This window comes from Pelobates fuscus, chromosome 7, assembly GCF_036172605.1.
Source record: "Pelobates fuscus isolate aPelFus1 chromosome 7, aPelFus1.pri, whole genome shotgun sequence".
In the NCBI taxonomy this organism is placed as follows: Eukaryota; Metazoa; Chordata; class Amphibia; order Anura; family Pelobatidae; genus Pelobates; species Pelobates fuscus.
The window spans coordinates 143,036,608-143,054,885 of record NC_086323.1 but is presented as its reverse complement, the minus strand read 5'-3'; the positions used below and the strand labels follow the sequence as shown (position 1 = coordinate 143,054,885).

At 40.4% G+C, this 18,278-nt stretch overlaps 1 protein-coding gene across 1 annotated transcript in view; it reads left to right on the top strand.

Annotated features, from left to right (window-relative positions):
• CPNE9 (copine family member 9) overlaps positions 1–18,278 on the top strand; it is a 367,849-nt gene that overhangs the window by 311,031 nt on the left and 38,540 nt on the right. Inside the window, exons 15-18 of the mRNA XM_063426739.1 lie at positions 1,621–1,667; positions 6,973–7,154; positions 8,293–8,420; positions 16,995–17,097. Coding sequence (XP_063282809.1) covers positions 1,621–1,667; positions 6,973–7,154; positions 8,293–8,420; positions 16,995–17,097 — 460 coding nt within the window. The remainder of the gene's footprint in view (positions 1–1,620; positions 1,668–6,972; positions 7,155–8,292; positions 8,421–16,994; positions 17,098–18,278) is intronic.

Sequence of the window (18,278 nt, the reverse complement as noted above, 5' to 3'; positions counted from 1 at the left end):
GCAGTGTCCAATAAAACCCTGAAACATTGGGGTATCATGCATTGCATTGCAACTCTAATTAAAGGAACACTATAGTCACCTAAATTACTTTAGCTAAATAAAGCAGTTTTAGTGTATAGATCATTCCCCTGCAATTTCACTGCTCAATTCGCTGTCATTTAGGAGTTAAATCACTTTGTTTCTGTTTATGCAGCCCTAGCCACACCTCCCCTGGCTATGATTGACACAGCCTGCATGAAAAAAAAAACTGGTTTCACTTTCAAACAGATGTAATTTAGCTTAAATAATTGTATCTCAGTCTCTAAATTGAACTTTAATCACATACAAGAGGCTCTTGCAGGGTCTAGCAAGCTATTAACATAGCAGGGGATAAGAAAATCTCAATTAAACAGAACTTGTAATAAAGAAAGCCTAAATAGGGCTCTCTTTACAGGAAGTGTTTATGGAAGGTTGTGCAAGTCACATGCAGGGAGGTGTGACTAGGGTTCATAAACAAAAGGATTTAACAATAATAATAATGGAGGCTGTGTGAGTCACAGCCAGGGAAGGTGTTTCTAGGGCTGCATAAACAAAATCAAAAGTGATTTAACTCCTAAATGGCAGAGAATTGAGCAGTGAGGCTGCAGAGGCATGTTCTATACACCAAAACTGCTTCATTAAGTTAAAGTTGTTTAGGTGACTATAGTGTCCCTTTAAAGGAACATTGTCACTGTATATTTTATCATTATTTGGAAAAAAAAAGATTACATATAATATAAACTCTCAGGGTCATTTACTAACGTGAGAATTCAGAGTGAATTATCAATTTAAGGCCAGAGTAGCTGAATTAAAAGTATAGCTGATTGAGAGAATTTTTCTAGTTTGGCTATTTTGACCTTTGTTTACTTTTAATTCACTTTGAATTCTCACTTTGGTAAATAACCCAGTTTTATCCTTGTTCTAAGAACCTTTTATCCAGCCACAGTCCATGTGTGAGGAGCACCTGTAACTATCTCAGAGTGCATTTTTGAGAGGCCTACAACTTGTACCTGAATTTAGGATTTGTGACCATGCACTAGCTCAGGGGTAGGCAACCTTTGGCACTCCAGATGTTATGGACTGCATGTCGCATAATGCTCTTAGCTGACCAAAGAGGACCTAAAGATGGCCACCCCCACTGAGCAGAAGTTTGTCATGCAATGCACTGAAAATAGGTTTTCAATTACATTCATGCATTATGAAATAATATGTACAGAGTCTATAATATTGTAATCTTCTTATTTTAAGTAAAAATAAAAATGTACTTTTCCATTAGTTGGAGAGCCAATTCCTGATTTAAGCTCATACATGACAATATTCATTACTTGTCTATTTATTATGTATATTTTTAATTCATCACGTCCATAATGCATGATTTTTATCTGATACATAATCCAGTATATTGTAAAAAAAAAAAATCATATATATAGAAAATCTTACTGGGACTCTACTCTGAATTTTAACTTGTAGATTTTGATAAAGAGCCGTGAGGACTGTGTACCATTGTCATCTGTAACATTTTACAAGCAGGGAATTATTAAGGCATCTCATCACATGTGATTTGTAATCTGTAATTCGCTTTCTCTTATTACTTTTCCGCAGAACGCAATTAAACTTCACGGTAGCCATTGATTTTACAGCATCAAATGGTAAGCCTTAACTCCCTACAACTTTCCCCCCTTCTTTCCAATTAATTGCGGAATTGTTGGAGACCTTAAAATAACAAGGAGCAGGGGAGGGCGAGGGGGACCACTTGAGCAGGTTGCTATGATGACATTGCGCCACGGATTGCCCGTGTGAGGATGGAGCTTAGTGTCGGGCTTTACAGAAAGTGTCGGCACAGCTTTCCACTTAATGAAGCAGCTCTATAGACTCACAGACGCAGTCGCAGAGCGAGGCCCAGTCTATTTCTGGAAACTGTACTCAAAAAATACCTGATCTGAAGGATGCATTTAAATGTTTATCTTGCTCGACGCCTAGAAACTATTAGCTATTTTTGGACTCCTATCTTAGTGAGAGAACAAAATAAATGCAATTTCATTTTCCCTGGCAAGTATCAATTTCGTAGCCGCTGGCACCGCTGTGCTATCACTAAATTCACAAGTCTGCAGATTTTTTTGGGGATACCTCTTTCACATTTCATCTCGATACAATGATTAACTAGATTATTTAGACCAATTAAGAAGATGCATGCCGGGCAGATGCTGAATATTTTATCTAAACCAGCTTCAATATTCAAACATTGACAGTCAGTACTGTAAGGGACTTATTTACTAAATTGGGAATTGTAAAGCAATATCAAGAAAACTGGAAATTTTAGGCCAAAGTAGCCAAATGCTATGTGTTTCCAGCTCAGTTAATTCTGATCCATGTGTATTTTGATAGGAATGCATAACTTATTTTAATGTCTACGTCACTGATGGCTGAATGGGTCAAATTAAGCATTCAAGACTATATTACTATTTATAAAAAATAGATTAATTTGTAGGAGACGTGCAAAGGGTTTTCCTCAAGTACAGCTAATAAGTCAAATAGTCAGATAATCCTTCTGATTGTGCACTAGCCTCCCCGTGCTTTCCTATGAGGAATCATTGGATTGGCTGAGATCGTTAACCAAAGAGGCAGAGCTTCACAGAGAAGATCGGCACATTCAGTGTTAAAAGGTTAAAAAAACGCAAAATGTTTAACCCACTCAGCACTGGCCTGGTCACTTAAAGGATGACTAGAGCCATATAGCATCAGGAATGCATATTTGTATTTCTAATGCTATAATGCCCCTTAAAAATGTGTGTATGAGTCAATTAAACAAACCTCTGCTGGTGTTGTAGTAGGGGACTGGAGTAGGCAACAATGTGGATACAATATAAATACATACGTAAGGTGGAGCTTCTAAATAACTGTTTAGTAGATATCTTTAAAAATAAAATTATAAAACACTAGTGCAATTCAATATTGTCAAATATAACGTATAATAAATGCAAGAGTATATAGGACCAGCAGAGGACCCGTCTGACTGGGCTGAAATATGGGAAGCTACAGCCACCATTTCAATTTGCGTTAGACACAAAGAGCAAGCCTACAAGACGCTCATGCGGTGGTACCTCACCCCCCTAAAACTTAAACAGATGGGCAGGTCAGACAACGACTTATGCTGGAAGGGCTGTGGAAACAAGGGCACATACCTCCATATGTGGTGGGAGTGCACCCACACATCACAGCTATGGCGCCAGATAGCAGCCATGGTATCCCAGTTCCTACATACAGATGTACCACTAAACCCATGGATATGGCTCCTGTCCAAACCCTTAGCAAACACACCTAGGGCCCAAAACAAACTAATAGCTAAAATCGCATTGGCCGCAAGGAGAGCAATAGTGGAAAAATGGGGCAGCCCAGACACACCTACAATAGACACAGTCAAAAAGAAAATAAAAGACGCCATAAAGATGGACGAAATGTCCGCATTGGTCCACGACACGACCAAACACTTTCATGAAATATGGGACCCATGGTTCTATGAATTTCCAACGCTACCCTAGAAAACAAAGGAACAAAAACACATACTGAGACAAAACTAAGCCACACTAACCGTAAATGCCACACTGACCCAATACCTCCAACCCCCCACCCACTAGCTCAAACACCACATCTTCCAGAACCAGAACACACCCCGATACATCTTACACACAAGCAACATCTCACAACACACTCCCCAAAGAATAAGACAACCAACCAAACCAACAACAGCGATACCACACAATAGAAACCTACAAATCACACAAGACACCCAAAAACCCGAACGCACTAAATCTGACGAACTCACCACTCGACCACGGCAACAACAGAGAGGGAAAACAAATACATTAGAAAGGAACATACAGAACACTTAGGGAATAGACACCCACTGACTAACCCTGAACGGAACAACAAGGACCACACCACAGGACGCAGACCGACATAAAGCATGATCTTATAACACCCCAAACATCACAGACAATCACACGAGTAAAGCAATGATCTAAACACACAGCAAAGACTCAGGGGAGACAAGAGGACCGACAAAAGGAGTACACACACACCCCGAACCCCCTCCTATCCGGCTACCTTGAAGAGAAACGTCATAACCCCAAAACCCGACCACCCTTCCCATACCCAATCCGGACTACAAAGCACACAACAAACCAGACACAAAACCGACCAAGACAACCCACAGCCTGAAAATCTAAGAAAAGACGCTGCAATAAGGCACCCTACCACGTCCCCCTCTTTTTTTATTCTGTACCCCACCCCAACCATTAGACCACAGAATAACCACACTGGATAAACAAAGAAACAATAGAAACAAGAATAAATAAAAAAGAACTTAAGAACGAAAGACGTAATCAGGCGCCTTGATGTATAATATAACATATCCAGCACAAGTCTACACAGTAACAACTAAATTATAAATGTTTACCCCCGTTTCTCATTCTGTACCCTACCCCCCGAAAATGTAAAATAAAAAACTTGACAGATAACGAATATTCATACCTGCACAGCTGGCTTCTGCGCAAGCCCTCTACGGCATAATAACGCACAATGGAATGTACGGCTTCTGCGTAAGCCACCCACAGAAATGCTATGTAATAGTGCAAATATCTGTCAGTGAACAAATAAAGAGTTTAAAAAAATAAAATAAATGCAAGAGTGGTGTCACTCACAAATCTGGAGTCATACCCTCATATGACTCAATGACGCATTTTGGATACTTTGGACATTTGTTTGGACCATATAGCTGACCCAGAACTTGATCTGGTATATTATATTTTATTTCTTTGATATTTGAGTGTATTTAAAACCAATAAAGCACCTTTTTTTGGAAGAAACTTCTCTGACTTGGCATCTGCACTATCCTGAGCTGGTCAAAGGTGGAACAAGACAGAGCATTGCACAGAAGAGGTATCTGGACATCCTTTTAATGGTCCACAAGTGCACATCATTGAGTCATATGAGGGTATGACTCCAGATTTGTGAGTGACACCACTCTTGCATTTATTATATGTTATATTTGACAATATTGTATTGCAATAGTGTTTTATAATTTTATTTTTCAGGATATCTACTAAACAGTTATTTAGAAGCTCCACCTAACGTATGTATTTATATTGTTTATTTTCTAAAGTGGTGTAGGGGGTACCGCTTTTAGGTGTGTAGAGCTTCTCACTTACTCCTTTCCACATTGTACACTTATTTATTTGTTAATACTAATGTGGATACAACAATGAAAAAGGTTTTCACATATTTTATATTTAAAATGAATTAATGATTAATGGTTAAGTTAAAATATTATTGTGTTTCATGCAGTAACTCAATGGGAGCAAGCCCCAATTCTTGTGCACTGCTATTCATTTAGATTTTTGTCCTTTAACTATTATTGGACTAAATTTCCTTTAACACTCTTACAGTTTTTGGCTGTAATACAAAGGTGGATCATCAAGAGGGCATCTGAACTGTTAAAAAAAAGAACTGAACCGGAATGCAATGTAATAGTTGCCATACGTAGATGTCTGAAGGGTCATAACTATCCTGGCAGTTCTCTTCTCACTGTATGTGAGATCATTCAGGACAATCGAGATATTCCTGGAATATGGAATATCAATGCTTTGTTACCAAACAGCAATATTGCAAGGCTATCCCTGGTTGAGCTTCGTAGAGTTTCAGTTCCATTGATTCTCCGATACTCAGCGCAATGTACAATTTGACTTGTTTGGTGGCACTTAAGGAGCAGAGTGCTCACCCCCAGGTTAATAAGGCAGGAAAATTAACAAGTCTCTTGAACGATTCTCTGAAAGTGTCTTAGAGTCCGAGTGATTCCTAAGTATGTACAAGAGTCTAACTGCCAACACTAATCTCAAGTGATTCCCCACAGGCAAGACATGCAGAATGACAACCCTTAACCTTTTCTGTGCTTGAGAAACCATCCATATGTTTTGCCATCAAAGTTTCTGTATCATTGGTTTTCTATATATTTTAGGAGGATGCCTGTAAGTGTCTGGGTTGCCCTAATTGGTCAAATAAATCTCAATAGTTTATTAACTGAAGTGTGGCGTTTGGATACATTTATTAACGTTACTGGCACTAACATATTCTGTAGCTCTGTGCAGTGGACGGACAAAGCATAAAAATAAAGCACCAAGTTTGATTAACATGAACAAGAGGTTTTGAGGGTTCTGCTCAGACAAATGCATATTTTAATAGTTGCTAAATTTTATGCCAAGATAGACATTTGTGTCTAAATGTTGTGTGAACTGTTAACACAGTGTTTGGTAAATAACCCTCTCAGTATGAAACTATCTTAATAAAACTAGTGGTGTATATACAACTTTAATGCGACAAATGTTCCACTTCTTCAGATTCACTTGAAAAATCTTGACTTTTTCAAAATGACAAGTTCAATTATAGCACCTCAGGGGAGAGGTCTCTTCCCCGGACCTCTCCCCTGATGTCCTGCAACGTATCTCCTGTTATTGGGAGCACTGTAATGGTGCGGGGCAGCTATGATCACCGGATCATTACAGTGTCACTTAAATGACACTTGACATTTCCAATTTCTGTGCATCAAACCTTTGAATGGATACCCTCTTACTAGAAGAGCTATATATTTTTTTATAAAAACAGCTAAGTTGTTCATTAAATATTTCCAATATTTAATGAAAGAGCAAGAACACAAAACAAAAAAAAAATATTAAATAAAATCTGAATCTGCATTGAGCACTTTCACTCTTTGTGTTCTGGAGATATGTCCAATGCATTGTACTGCGGTGCATTGGGCACACAATCTGGCACTGAAAGGATTAAATGTTTCAATTCCACCCTAATCTTAAAATAAATCTTACGTCTCTTCGGCATGAATAGATTTTACTGGAGGATGATCCACAAATTTAGTCGACTCTGATTGCTGTGATGTCTCCTCAGGTAACCCCTCTCAGCCCACCTCGCTGCATTATATGAATCCCTACCAACTAAACGCATATGGTATGGCATTAAAAGCTGTCGGGGAGATTATCCAGGACTATGACAGCGACAAACTGTTTCCGGCTTATGGCTTTGGTGCTAAGATCCCACCAGATGGCAAGATATCCCACGAATTCGCTCTGGTTTGTACATCTTCTTGTGACATATTTTGACATTTCTGCTATATATTTATATGCAAGAATATATTGGAGTAAACATAGAGGTTTATTCATTAAGCAGTGAGTCTGGATTTGACTGATGATGGAATTGCTAGTCTCTTGCACAATATTGGACAGAATAATGGAACTGTAAAAAAAAATCTCAATAATGCAATTACATTTCACCTCAAGTCACAGCTTAGTGAATAAGCCATTTAGCATAAAATGTCAATTAAATATTATTTTTTCTTTCTCTCCCAATTCCTTCTCTGCTTACCCTTTGTAAGTTTGAACCTATTCGTTTATGGCCCTCCTCTGACTTTTGTTGGTGATGCTGTAAAATATAGTTGAGAGTTACCAGTTATAAATAGCTGTAAAAGGTTATTTGTGGGTAATTTTTCCTCTGTAAGATTCATATTAGTTTAAGTGCAATTTCCAGGTCCAGGTAATGCAGTAGAACAGAGCATAGACAGTGTCACACAGGAAATAGACAGCATGTAGTTCCACTGACTTCACTGTAGGGGGTGCTGTGTTAAAATAGCACATTAAACAAATCAAAGTGTTTTCACCTACCGGTACATTCATGTGACTCTGCATGTTCTAGAGTGGAGAGCCAGGTGTTTCAAAGCAAGTGACTAGGCAGTGGCTAGTTTAGCATTGTAGTAGCCCTTATTAGCCAACACCCATTATTTCTTATGAAACCAGAGAATTGAGCAGTGAGAGTTCAGGGGCATGATCTATATACAAAAACTGCTTCATTAAGCTAAAGTACTTTTGGTGACTATAGTGTCCCTTTAAGTATAATTAGGGTTACACTGGGAAAAATGTGATTGTGTTATACAACTAAAGATACCACATTCTGTCATTTCCATTTCTCCCATTATATCCATTGCCAAAAAAAAAAAAATATATATATATATATATATTAATTTGATTATTGTGGGATGTGATGTATGTTGTTTATGTTCTTTATAGCTACTCTGATTTAAAAAAAAAATCTGAACTTTTTAAATGGCATAATTTAGAAACTGGTTAGCCATATTCTCTGAATTCACGTAATTATTACTCTTCTAACATATGTGATTATTTCCATCTCACTAAATTTTCCTCCCCTTTTTCCTAGAACGGAGATGCTGAAAATCCTAACTGTGTTGGCATTCAGGGGGTCCTTGAGGCATACTTTAAAAGCTTACGGACAGTTCAGCTGTATGGACCCACAAACTTTGCATCAGTAATTAACCAGGTTGCCCGGTAAGTTGTCCATTGTTGCCAAAGAGCTGCCATATAGAATGAAGATGAATCCATCTTTTAACCAGTCACCCACTTTTATAGGCACAACTCTTAATATTTGCGTGGCAGCATAATTTTTTTTTGTGGTAAAATAATTAGTCTTTTTCTTGGTTGGAAATTGCACAAACCTTGATTGTGTTTTTTTTTTTTCGTTATTCAAAAATAAAAATGTAACTTGTAACTAATTGAAAAGATATATCTGTGTCCCAGGAGGCACCATACAAAATGGCATTGTCGGTGTCATTGATCGTTGTATGTCAATGTATTAATGTCTCTGCACATGTTACAAAAGGTTTTCCACCTTAAAAAAAATCACAAGAGTACATTTACCAGAGCTTTATTTGTGCTCCTGCTTGATCTCTGGTGTACATTCATACATGGGATAGCACAAGTAAGGTCACACCTGTTCACTGTGATTCTTTAAAAGATACAACTAAAAAAAGTGAAGCATAAGATTTATCTGTTCATTTTTATTTTTTATTTTTATATGGTGTAAGAGGTATTATCAATGTGGGCAAGATTATTCCTGAGAATTCTCTAGAATAGTGGTTCCCAATACAGTTCTTAAAACACACCAACAATACAGGATTTAATTATGCTTCAGTTTGGTTCCAATAAGAATAATTATAAAAGTGGGACCATTAGTGGAAGTGAGTCCCAAAGAGACCCTCAAGGCACATCTGCAGCCCAGGATTTAGGCATAACGCAATTCTGTTCCAATAAGTATTCTGAAAAAATAACGGGTCCCTTTGTGTATCCTGAAGAAATGTGTTGGAAATCATTGTTCTAGAAAGCCTACCATTAAACGGACACCATTGGCCAGTGGCGGATCCAGAGCCTGATCTCGGGAGGGGCACTTGTAAATTATTTAAAAAAAATAATCCTAGCACAATAACCACTACAGCTCAGTGTAGTAGTTATGGTGCCAGTAGTGCCAGGATCCCACCCCGGAGTAAGTAGTCATACCGTTTAAGAACAGTTTGACAACTTACCTGGGGTCTGCTGGGATATAGGGCATAGGAGAAGTGGTGTGTGTTAGGGGTGAAGTGTGTGTGAAAGGTGCAGTGTGTGTGTGAGCGGTGAAGTGAGTGTGAGTGCGTAAGGGTGGCAGTGTGTGTGTTAGGGGGCAGTGTGTGTATGGGGGCACTGTATGTCTGTGTGGGGCAGTGTGTGTATGGGGGGGCACTGTATGTATGTGTGGGGCAGTGTGTGTATGGGGGGGTCGTGTGTGTGTGTTTGGGGCAATGTGTGTATGGGGGGGGCAGCAGGGTGTGTAGGGCACTGTGTGTGTATAGGTGTGCAGTGTGTGCGGGGCAGTATGTGTATGGGGCAGTGTTTGTGGGGCAGTGTGTATGGGGACAGTGTTTGTGGGACAGTGTTGTATGGGGACAGTGTTTGTGGGACAGTGTTGTATGGGGGCAGTGTGTGTATGGAGGCAGTGTTTGTGGGGGCAGTGTGTGTATGGGGGCAGTGTGTGTATGGGGTCAGTGTGTGTATGGGGTCAGTGTGTGTAGTGTGTGTATGGGGGCAGTGTATGTTGGGCAGTGTGTATGGGGGCAGTGTGTATGGGGGCAGTGTGTATGGGGGGAGGGGAGGAGGGAAGGGAGGCTTTTTAATAAAAAAATAAAAAATGTATTTAATAAAATATATTTATGTCCCCCCTCCCTTCTTACCTTTATTGAGGAAGAGGGGGGACATTTCTGGATCCCTGGTGGTCCCAGTGGGGAATCCCTGGTGGTCCAGTGGTTCCAGTGAACTCTAGCCCGCGCTCCAGGGCTAGAGTTCACTCTCGCGAGATTTGGTGCGTTGCCGTGGTAACCGTGGCAACGCTCCAAATCTCGCGAGAGGAGGACCCGGAGGAGCTGCTGGTAACAGCTCCCGGGTCCTCTCACCCTCCCCTTCCGGTCGGCTGTCAGTAATGTGCCTGCGGACCGGGGGAGGGAGATCACTGATCTCCCTCCCCGGTCCGCAGGCACATTGCAGGGCTAGCGCTTGGGCAATGTCAGCCCTGCATTAGCCGGCAGGGGAGAATCTCGGGGGGGGCAATTGCCCCGTTGCCCCCCCCCTGGATCCGCCAATGCCATTGGCATCAAAAGAACTTTAGATTAATGAAGCTGTTTTCCTGTATAGATCATGCTCTTGCAGTACCACTGCTCAAGTCTCTACCATTTAGAAGTTAAATCAATTTGTTTATGTAGCCCTAGTCATACCTTCCTTGTGACTTACACAGCCTTCCTAAACACTTCCTGTAAGGAAACATCTTATGTTTAAACTTCCTTTATCGCACAGTGTGTTTCATTTAGACTGCATAAACAGAAACAGAAGTGATTTAACTAAATTACAGAGAATTGAGCAGTGAGATTGCATGGGGCATGATCTATACCAGTGGTTCCCAAACTTTTTAGGTTCAAGGCGCCCTTAATATTTCAGTATTTTTCCAAGGCACCCCAAGTCAAAATTTCTAGGTTGCATATCTGTACAGCACTGCGGCATTTACTGGCACTGTAGTGTAATGTACAGTGTTGGTGTTTGAAGGGGTGCTTGTATATAGTTATTGTGTTTTAATACAGGGGTGTGTTGGTATGTAATGTTTGTGTTTGATTGCAGGGGTGTGTCTGAATGTAATGTTCAGATGTACATTTGTCTGAAGTATTTGTGTTTGAGTGAAGGGGTGTGTTTTATGTAATATTTGAGTTAGATTGCAGGAATGTGCTTGTGTGTTGTGCTGGTGTTTGACTGCTTGGATGTATGCACATACACTACCACAAACATACATACATACTTATACAGATATTCATGCACAATCCTGGACTGGTAGGGGGTCCTTGAGGACTGGGTTGAGAATCCCTGATATGAAAAAATCCAGGAGACTGGGAATTCCAGGAACGGAATAAAGCAATGAACACAGAAAACCAAGCATAAAGAAAACCAGAAAAAAGAATTGTAAAAAGAGTACTGCATACCAGAAGCCAATGTCAGATATCAGAACAGAACAGAGCAGGCCCTGACATCCACACCATGACACTCATACACACACTCACACACATACAAGTGATTTATTTTTTATATCTTCAGCCACCCTTCTGTCAGCTTACCTTATGTGCCAGGAGGGTGGCTTGGAGTCCTGCTGCTGGTGGGAGTGAGGGGTCTGGAGCTCTTCGTGCTTCTCTCCCTTCACGCTACGGCTGCCTCCCTCCCGCGCTGCCTCCCTGCAGGTTGCTCATAGGAAGTGACAGGCTGTCACTTCCTCCCAGCCGGCCAACATTACAGGGATCCGGTCACTGCACCCGACCGGGCCCCTGTTCAGCAGTAATGTTTCCCGCAGTGATATAATCATAGCACCAGGGAAACATTCCGCGGCACCCAGGTGTGCATGTAGTGGCGCCCCAAGGTGCCGCAGCACACAGTTTGGGAAACGCTGATCTATACACTAAAACTGCTTCAATAAGCTAGAATTTTTTTGATGCCTATAGTATCTCTTTTTAATTGAACCCTCTAATAAAGCATCAATAACGGTCTGTGCAGTAAATAGCCAGTTGTGAATATCTTTTTCTGGAAAACTCAATTTTTGAATATGTCATTATTGCAATCCGTTTTGGATTGAAATCCGTTTTGTCAAAAGAATCCGAGGAATTTGGCAATCACCATGACAATCTGAAAATAGTCTTTCGCCTCTGAGTATCCATTGATACTGACACAGCAGTAGCAACCTGAAAATCTTAGAAAAATTCAGAAAGCCACAGTTAACTGGAAATAGTCATGGGCATTAGTGATGTCGCAAACATAAAATATTTTAGGTTCGCTAACGGCGAACGCAAATTTCAGCAAATGTTCGCAACCGGGCGAACCGCCATAGACTTCAATAGGCAGGCGAATTTTAAAACCCACAGGGACTCTTCCTGGCCACAATAGTGATGGAAAAGTTGTTTCAAGGGGACTAACACCTGGACTGTGGCATGCCGGAGGGGGATCCATGGCAAAACTCCAAATCCATGGAAAATTACATAGTTGATGCTGAGTCTGGTTTTAATCCATAAAGGGCATAAATCACCTAACATTCCTAAATTGTTTGGAATAACGTGCTTTAAAACATCAGGTATGATGTTGTATCGATCAGGTAGTGTAAGGGTTACGCCCACTTCACAGTGACAGACCAAACTCCCCGTTTAACGCATCGCAAACAACCGCAAACAGTCCATTTGCACAACTGCAAACTCCCCATTTGCACAAGGTTGGATACCAAGCTAGCCATGTCCCGTTCCTTGTCCGCACTGATGTCATTGAAGGTCTCTTCCTCCACCCAGCCACGTACAACACCAAGGGTCCCCGAAAGGTGACAACAAGCCCCCTGTATTTTTTTTTTTTAAATGTACACTACTGTTACACCAGATATGAGTTGCACTGGTGTGACACTGTGCCCTGGCAGGCCCTGAAACGCACACGTGTGAAGGAAACTGACTGCTATTATTTCACAGTCAAATTTCTAGTTTTTTTTTAATGTACACTACTGTTACACCAGTGATTGGCCCACCGTCATGCCTACGCCCTCAAAACGTTCGTGTGTGGGGGTGCTGGAATGACGTGGGCCAATGGGAGCCTTGTAGCGGAGCGGCAGGGGTTAATCCAAGGGCTCTCCGCTGGTACTCAGGATTCATCATACAGAAGGCAGGACACACAGCATAATTCCCATTCCCAAGGACCACACGACACATAGCCTGGGAGTCAACTGACAATTTCTATTCACGGCTCAAGGAGTTAACTGTCAACTGTCAACTGTCAACTTTTAAATGTTCTGCAATGCAGTAATAGCAAGACATACACAAGGGAAAACCATCACAGTACATATTGGAGACACAAAATATAAAACCAAACCTCTGAATACTCGGGGGACATGGCATTTAGTGTTGATGTCCCGCCACATATCTCCCCCATGTCCACTCCCGGCAGCCCCAGCCTGACTCACACGGGTCTTTTAGTGCCATGTCCCTCTCCATGTCTTCCTCCATTAATTCTATTATATTACATTTACTGCCCCTCTCTCCATGTATTCCCCCCTTAATTCTATTATATTACATTTACTGCCCCCCTCTCCATGTCTTCCCCCCTTAATTCTATTATATTACATTTACTGCCCCCTCTCCATGTCTTCCCCCCTTAATTCTATTATATTACATTTACTGCCCCCTCTCCATGTCTTCCTCCCTTAATTCTGTTATATTACATTTACTGCCCCCCTCTCCATGTCTTCCTCCCTTAATTCTATTATATTACATTTACTGCCCCTCTCCATGTCTTCCTCCCTTAATTCTATTATATTACATTTACTGCCCCCCTTTCCATGTCTTCCTCCCTTAATTCTATTATATTACATTTACTGCCCCTCTCCATGTCTTCCTCCATTAATTCTATTATATTACATTTACTGCCCCCCTCTCCATGTCTTCCTCCCTTAATTCTATTATATTACATTTACTGCCCCTCTCCAATAGTCCTTGTATTACACACAGTATCTCTGTATTACACACTGTATCTCTGTATTACACACTGTATCCCTGTATTACACACTGTATCCCTGTATTACACACTGTATCCATGTATTACACTTAGTATCCCTGTATTACACACTGTATCCCTGTATTACACTCAGTATCTCTGTATTACACACAGTATCCCTGTATTACACACAGTATCCTTGTATTACACTCAGTATCTCTGTATTACACACTGTATCCCTGTATTACACACTGTATCCCTGTATTACACACAGTATATCTGTATTACACACAGTATATCTGTATTACACACTGTATCCCTGTATTACACACTGTATCCCTGTATTACACTCATTATCTCTGTATTACACACAGTATCTCTATATTACACACAGTATCCCCGTATTAAACTCAGTATCTCTATATTCCACACAGTATCTCTATATTACACTCAGTATCCCTGTATTACACACAGTATCCCTGTATTACACTCAGTATCTCTGTATTACACACTGTATCCCTGTATTACACACTGTATCCCTGTATTACACTCAATATCTCTGTATTACACATAGTATCTCTATATTACACACTGTATCCCTGTATTACACTCAGTATCTCTGTATTACACACAGTATCCCTGTATTACACACAGTATCCCTGTATTACACACAGTATCCCTGTATTACACTCAGTATCTCTGTATTACACACATTATCTCTATATTACACACAGTATCCCTTAATTACGCTCAGTATCTATGTATTACACACTGTATCCCTGTATTACACACTGTATCCCTGTATTACACTCAGTATCTCTATATTACACACAGTATCCCTGTATTACACTCAGTATCTCTGTATTACACACAGTATCTCTATATTACACACAGTATCCATGTATTACACTCAGTATCTCTGTATTACACTCAGTATCTCTCTATTACACACAGTATCCCTGTATTACACTCAGTATCTCTATATTACACACAGTATCCCTGTATTACACTCAGTATCTCTGTATTACACACAGTATCCCTGTATTACACTCAGTATCCCTGTATTACACTCAGTATCTCTATATTACACACTGTATCCCTGTATTACACTCAGTATCTTTGTATTACACACTGTATCCCTGTATTACACTCAGTATCTCTGTATTACACGCTGTATCCCTGTATTACACACTGTATCCCTGTATTACACACTGTATCCCTGTATTACACTCAGTATCTCTGTATTACACACTGTATCCCTGTATTACACACTGTATCACTGTATTACACTCATTATCTCTGTATTACACACAGTATCTCTATATTACACACAGTATCCCCGTATTACACTCAGTATCTCTATATTCCACACAGTATCTCTATATTACACTCAGTATCCCTGTATTACACACAGTATCCCTGTATTACACTCAGTATCTCTGTATTACACACTGTATCCCTGTATTACACACTGTATCCCTGTATTACACTCATTATCTCTGTATTACACATAGTATCTCTATATTACACACTGTATCCCTGTATTACACTCAGTATCTCTGTATTACACACTGTATCCCTGTATTACACTCAGTATCTCTGTATTACACATAGTATCTCTATATTACACACAGTATCCCTGTATTACACACAGTATCCCTGTATTACACTCAGTATCTCTGTATTACACACATTATCTCTATATTACACACAGTATCCCTGTATTACACTCAGTATCTCTGTATTACACACTGTATCCCTGTATTACACACTGTATCCCTGTATTACACTCAGTATCTCTTTTACACACAGTATCCCTGTATTACACTCAGTATCTCTGTATTACACACAGTATCTCTATATTACACACAGTATCCCTGTATTACACTCAGTATCTCTGTATTACACTCAGTATCTCTCTATTACACACAGTATCCCTGTATTACACTCAGTATCTCTATATTACACACAGTATCCCTGTATTACACTCAGTATCCCTGTATTACACTCAGTATCTCTATATTACACACTGTATCCCTGTATTACACTCAGTATCTCTGTATTACACACTGTATCCCTGTATTACACACTGTATCCCTGTATTACACTCAGTATCTCTGTATTACACGCTGTATCCCTGTATTACACACTGTATCCCTGTATTACACACTGTATCCCTGTATTACACTCAGTATCTCTGTATTACACACAGTATCTCTATATTACACACAGTATCCCTGTATTATACTCAGCATCTCTGTATTACACACAGTGTCTCTATATTACACTCAGGTTACTGGCTATGGGGGGATAATGTATAATAAACACAGGTTACTGGCTATGGGGGATACTGTATAATAAACACAGGTTACTGGCTATGGAGGATAATGTATAATAAACACAAACACAAAAAAAAAAAAGAATGCAGCTTCAGAATTAATCTAAATTGTATGCTGTCTTGAAGGTGGGAATGTCTGGGAGGGAGGGCCTGCTGCTAATTGGCTGGAATGTGTCTGCTGACTGTGAGGTACAGGGTCAAAGTTTACTCAATGATGACGAATAGGGGGCGGACCGAACATTGCATATGTTCGCCATCCGTGGCGAACGCGAACAAGCTATGTTCGCCAGGAACTATTCGCAAGCAAACCGTTCGGGACATCACTAATGGGCATGTAACTTTTTATCAGTTGTATATAATATACATTAATATGGGTTACTTTGCAATGCTGTAATAGGCATAGTAATTTAGTTTTAAATATATTGGGGGATTTCTTCCTGGTTAAATCCCCCAGTAAGAACTGCTGTGTACCTGAGTATTCTACCAACAGCAGCCACATCAGTTTGCCTAACTGCATGGAACACTGACCGCAGTCTGATGTGTACTGCTCACCAACTCTCAGTGATGTATTTTTTTCAGTTATGTAAGAGGCTGGAATTCCAAATGTTTTATGTAAAAATCTATAACCATTGCAGCACTCTCTATATATTAATACATGATGTTGTAACATATCATTTTGTGTTTTATTCTTTGTTCTTCCAAAGAGCGGCTGGTCAGATCACAGATGGATCCCAATATTACGTTCTCCTAATTATCACTGATGGAGTCATCTCAGACATGGCACAGACCAAAGAAGCAGTTGTAAACGTATGTCTTTCCATTTTAATCTGTTAGCAGTGAAATTACTCAAGCACCAGAAATGTCTGTATTGATACCACCATATTATTGTCAATATTTTAGATCACTGACACACCTTCTGCTTGTCTCTGGTTTACAGCACAGTTGAATATACCTTTATTACTGTGCAATAAATAGTCCTGGATTATTGAATTTACCAGTTATTCTTTGACTTTTCTCACGCACTATTTTATAGGTGTTGCACAGTGCTTTTCCGGTTCTGGCAGTCATTTCATGTAACATGGCCAAGTGGACCGTGGTAGTGGATCTTCTGTATCCTCTAGCCGGTCTGACAGGTAGTGCTCACTGAGAGCAACAAACAGCTTCCTGTCAGACTGGGTAGAACTTTAGAAGATGCTCTACCACAGTCCACCCTGCCAAGCTACATGGAGGGAGGCCAACAGGCACAGGAGCGGAGAAGAGAAGAGACCACAATGGAGGTGGAGTGGAAAAGAATGCAAAGGGATGGGGGGTGGAAGAGATACAACCAAAATAGGCTGTGGGAAAAGAGACACACAGAGGTGCTGGGGCGGAAGAAAGAGACACAGAAGGGTTGTGGGGTGAAAGAGACACGCAATAGGGCTGGGGGGTGAAAGAGACACAAAGGGGGGCTTTTGTGAAAAAGAGACACAGCCTGTGCTGTTTACTGTGTGCTCTCTGCTGTGTATAATGTGCTCTGTGCTGTCTATTGTGTGTTGTGTACTGTGTACTGTGTACTGTGTGCTATATAAGTTAATCATTTATTTTTCATAGTCCTATTTTTTTGAAGTTGATATACAGTTTACATGTTTGCGCAATATATATTCTCAAAAACAAATTTATTTTTGTGGGTGTTTTTTTACATTTTAGGATTGGGTGCGTTCCAAATATTGGATTCTCCCTGGGTGCCAAATTCTCTAGGTACGCACTGCACTCAACAATTGCACTCCCTTGGCCAGTGCACCCTAAGCAGCTGCCTGTGCCGCCCAGCCCTGGCAGCACCCCCCTAACAAGCAGCACCCGGAGCAGACCTCTCCTCACCCCCTCGTTAGTACGCCACTATCCTAAGGAAAAAACAATATATTCTTAACCCTGTGTTAAAGAGAACACCTGAGAATTTTAGTTGTGAACCACAACATTTAATTGTCAGCCATTCACCCATAGGAGAAAAA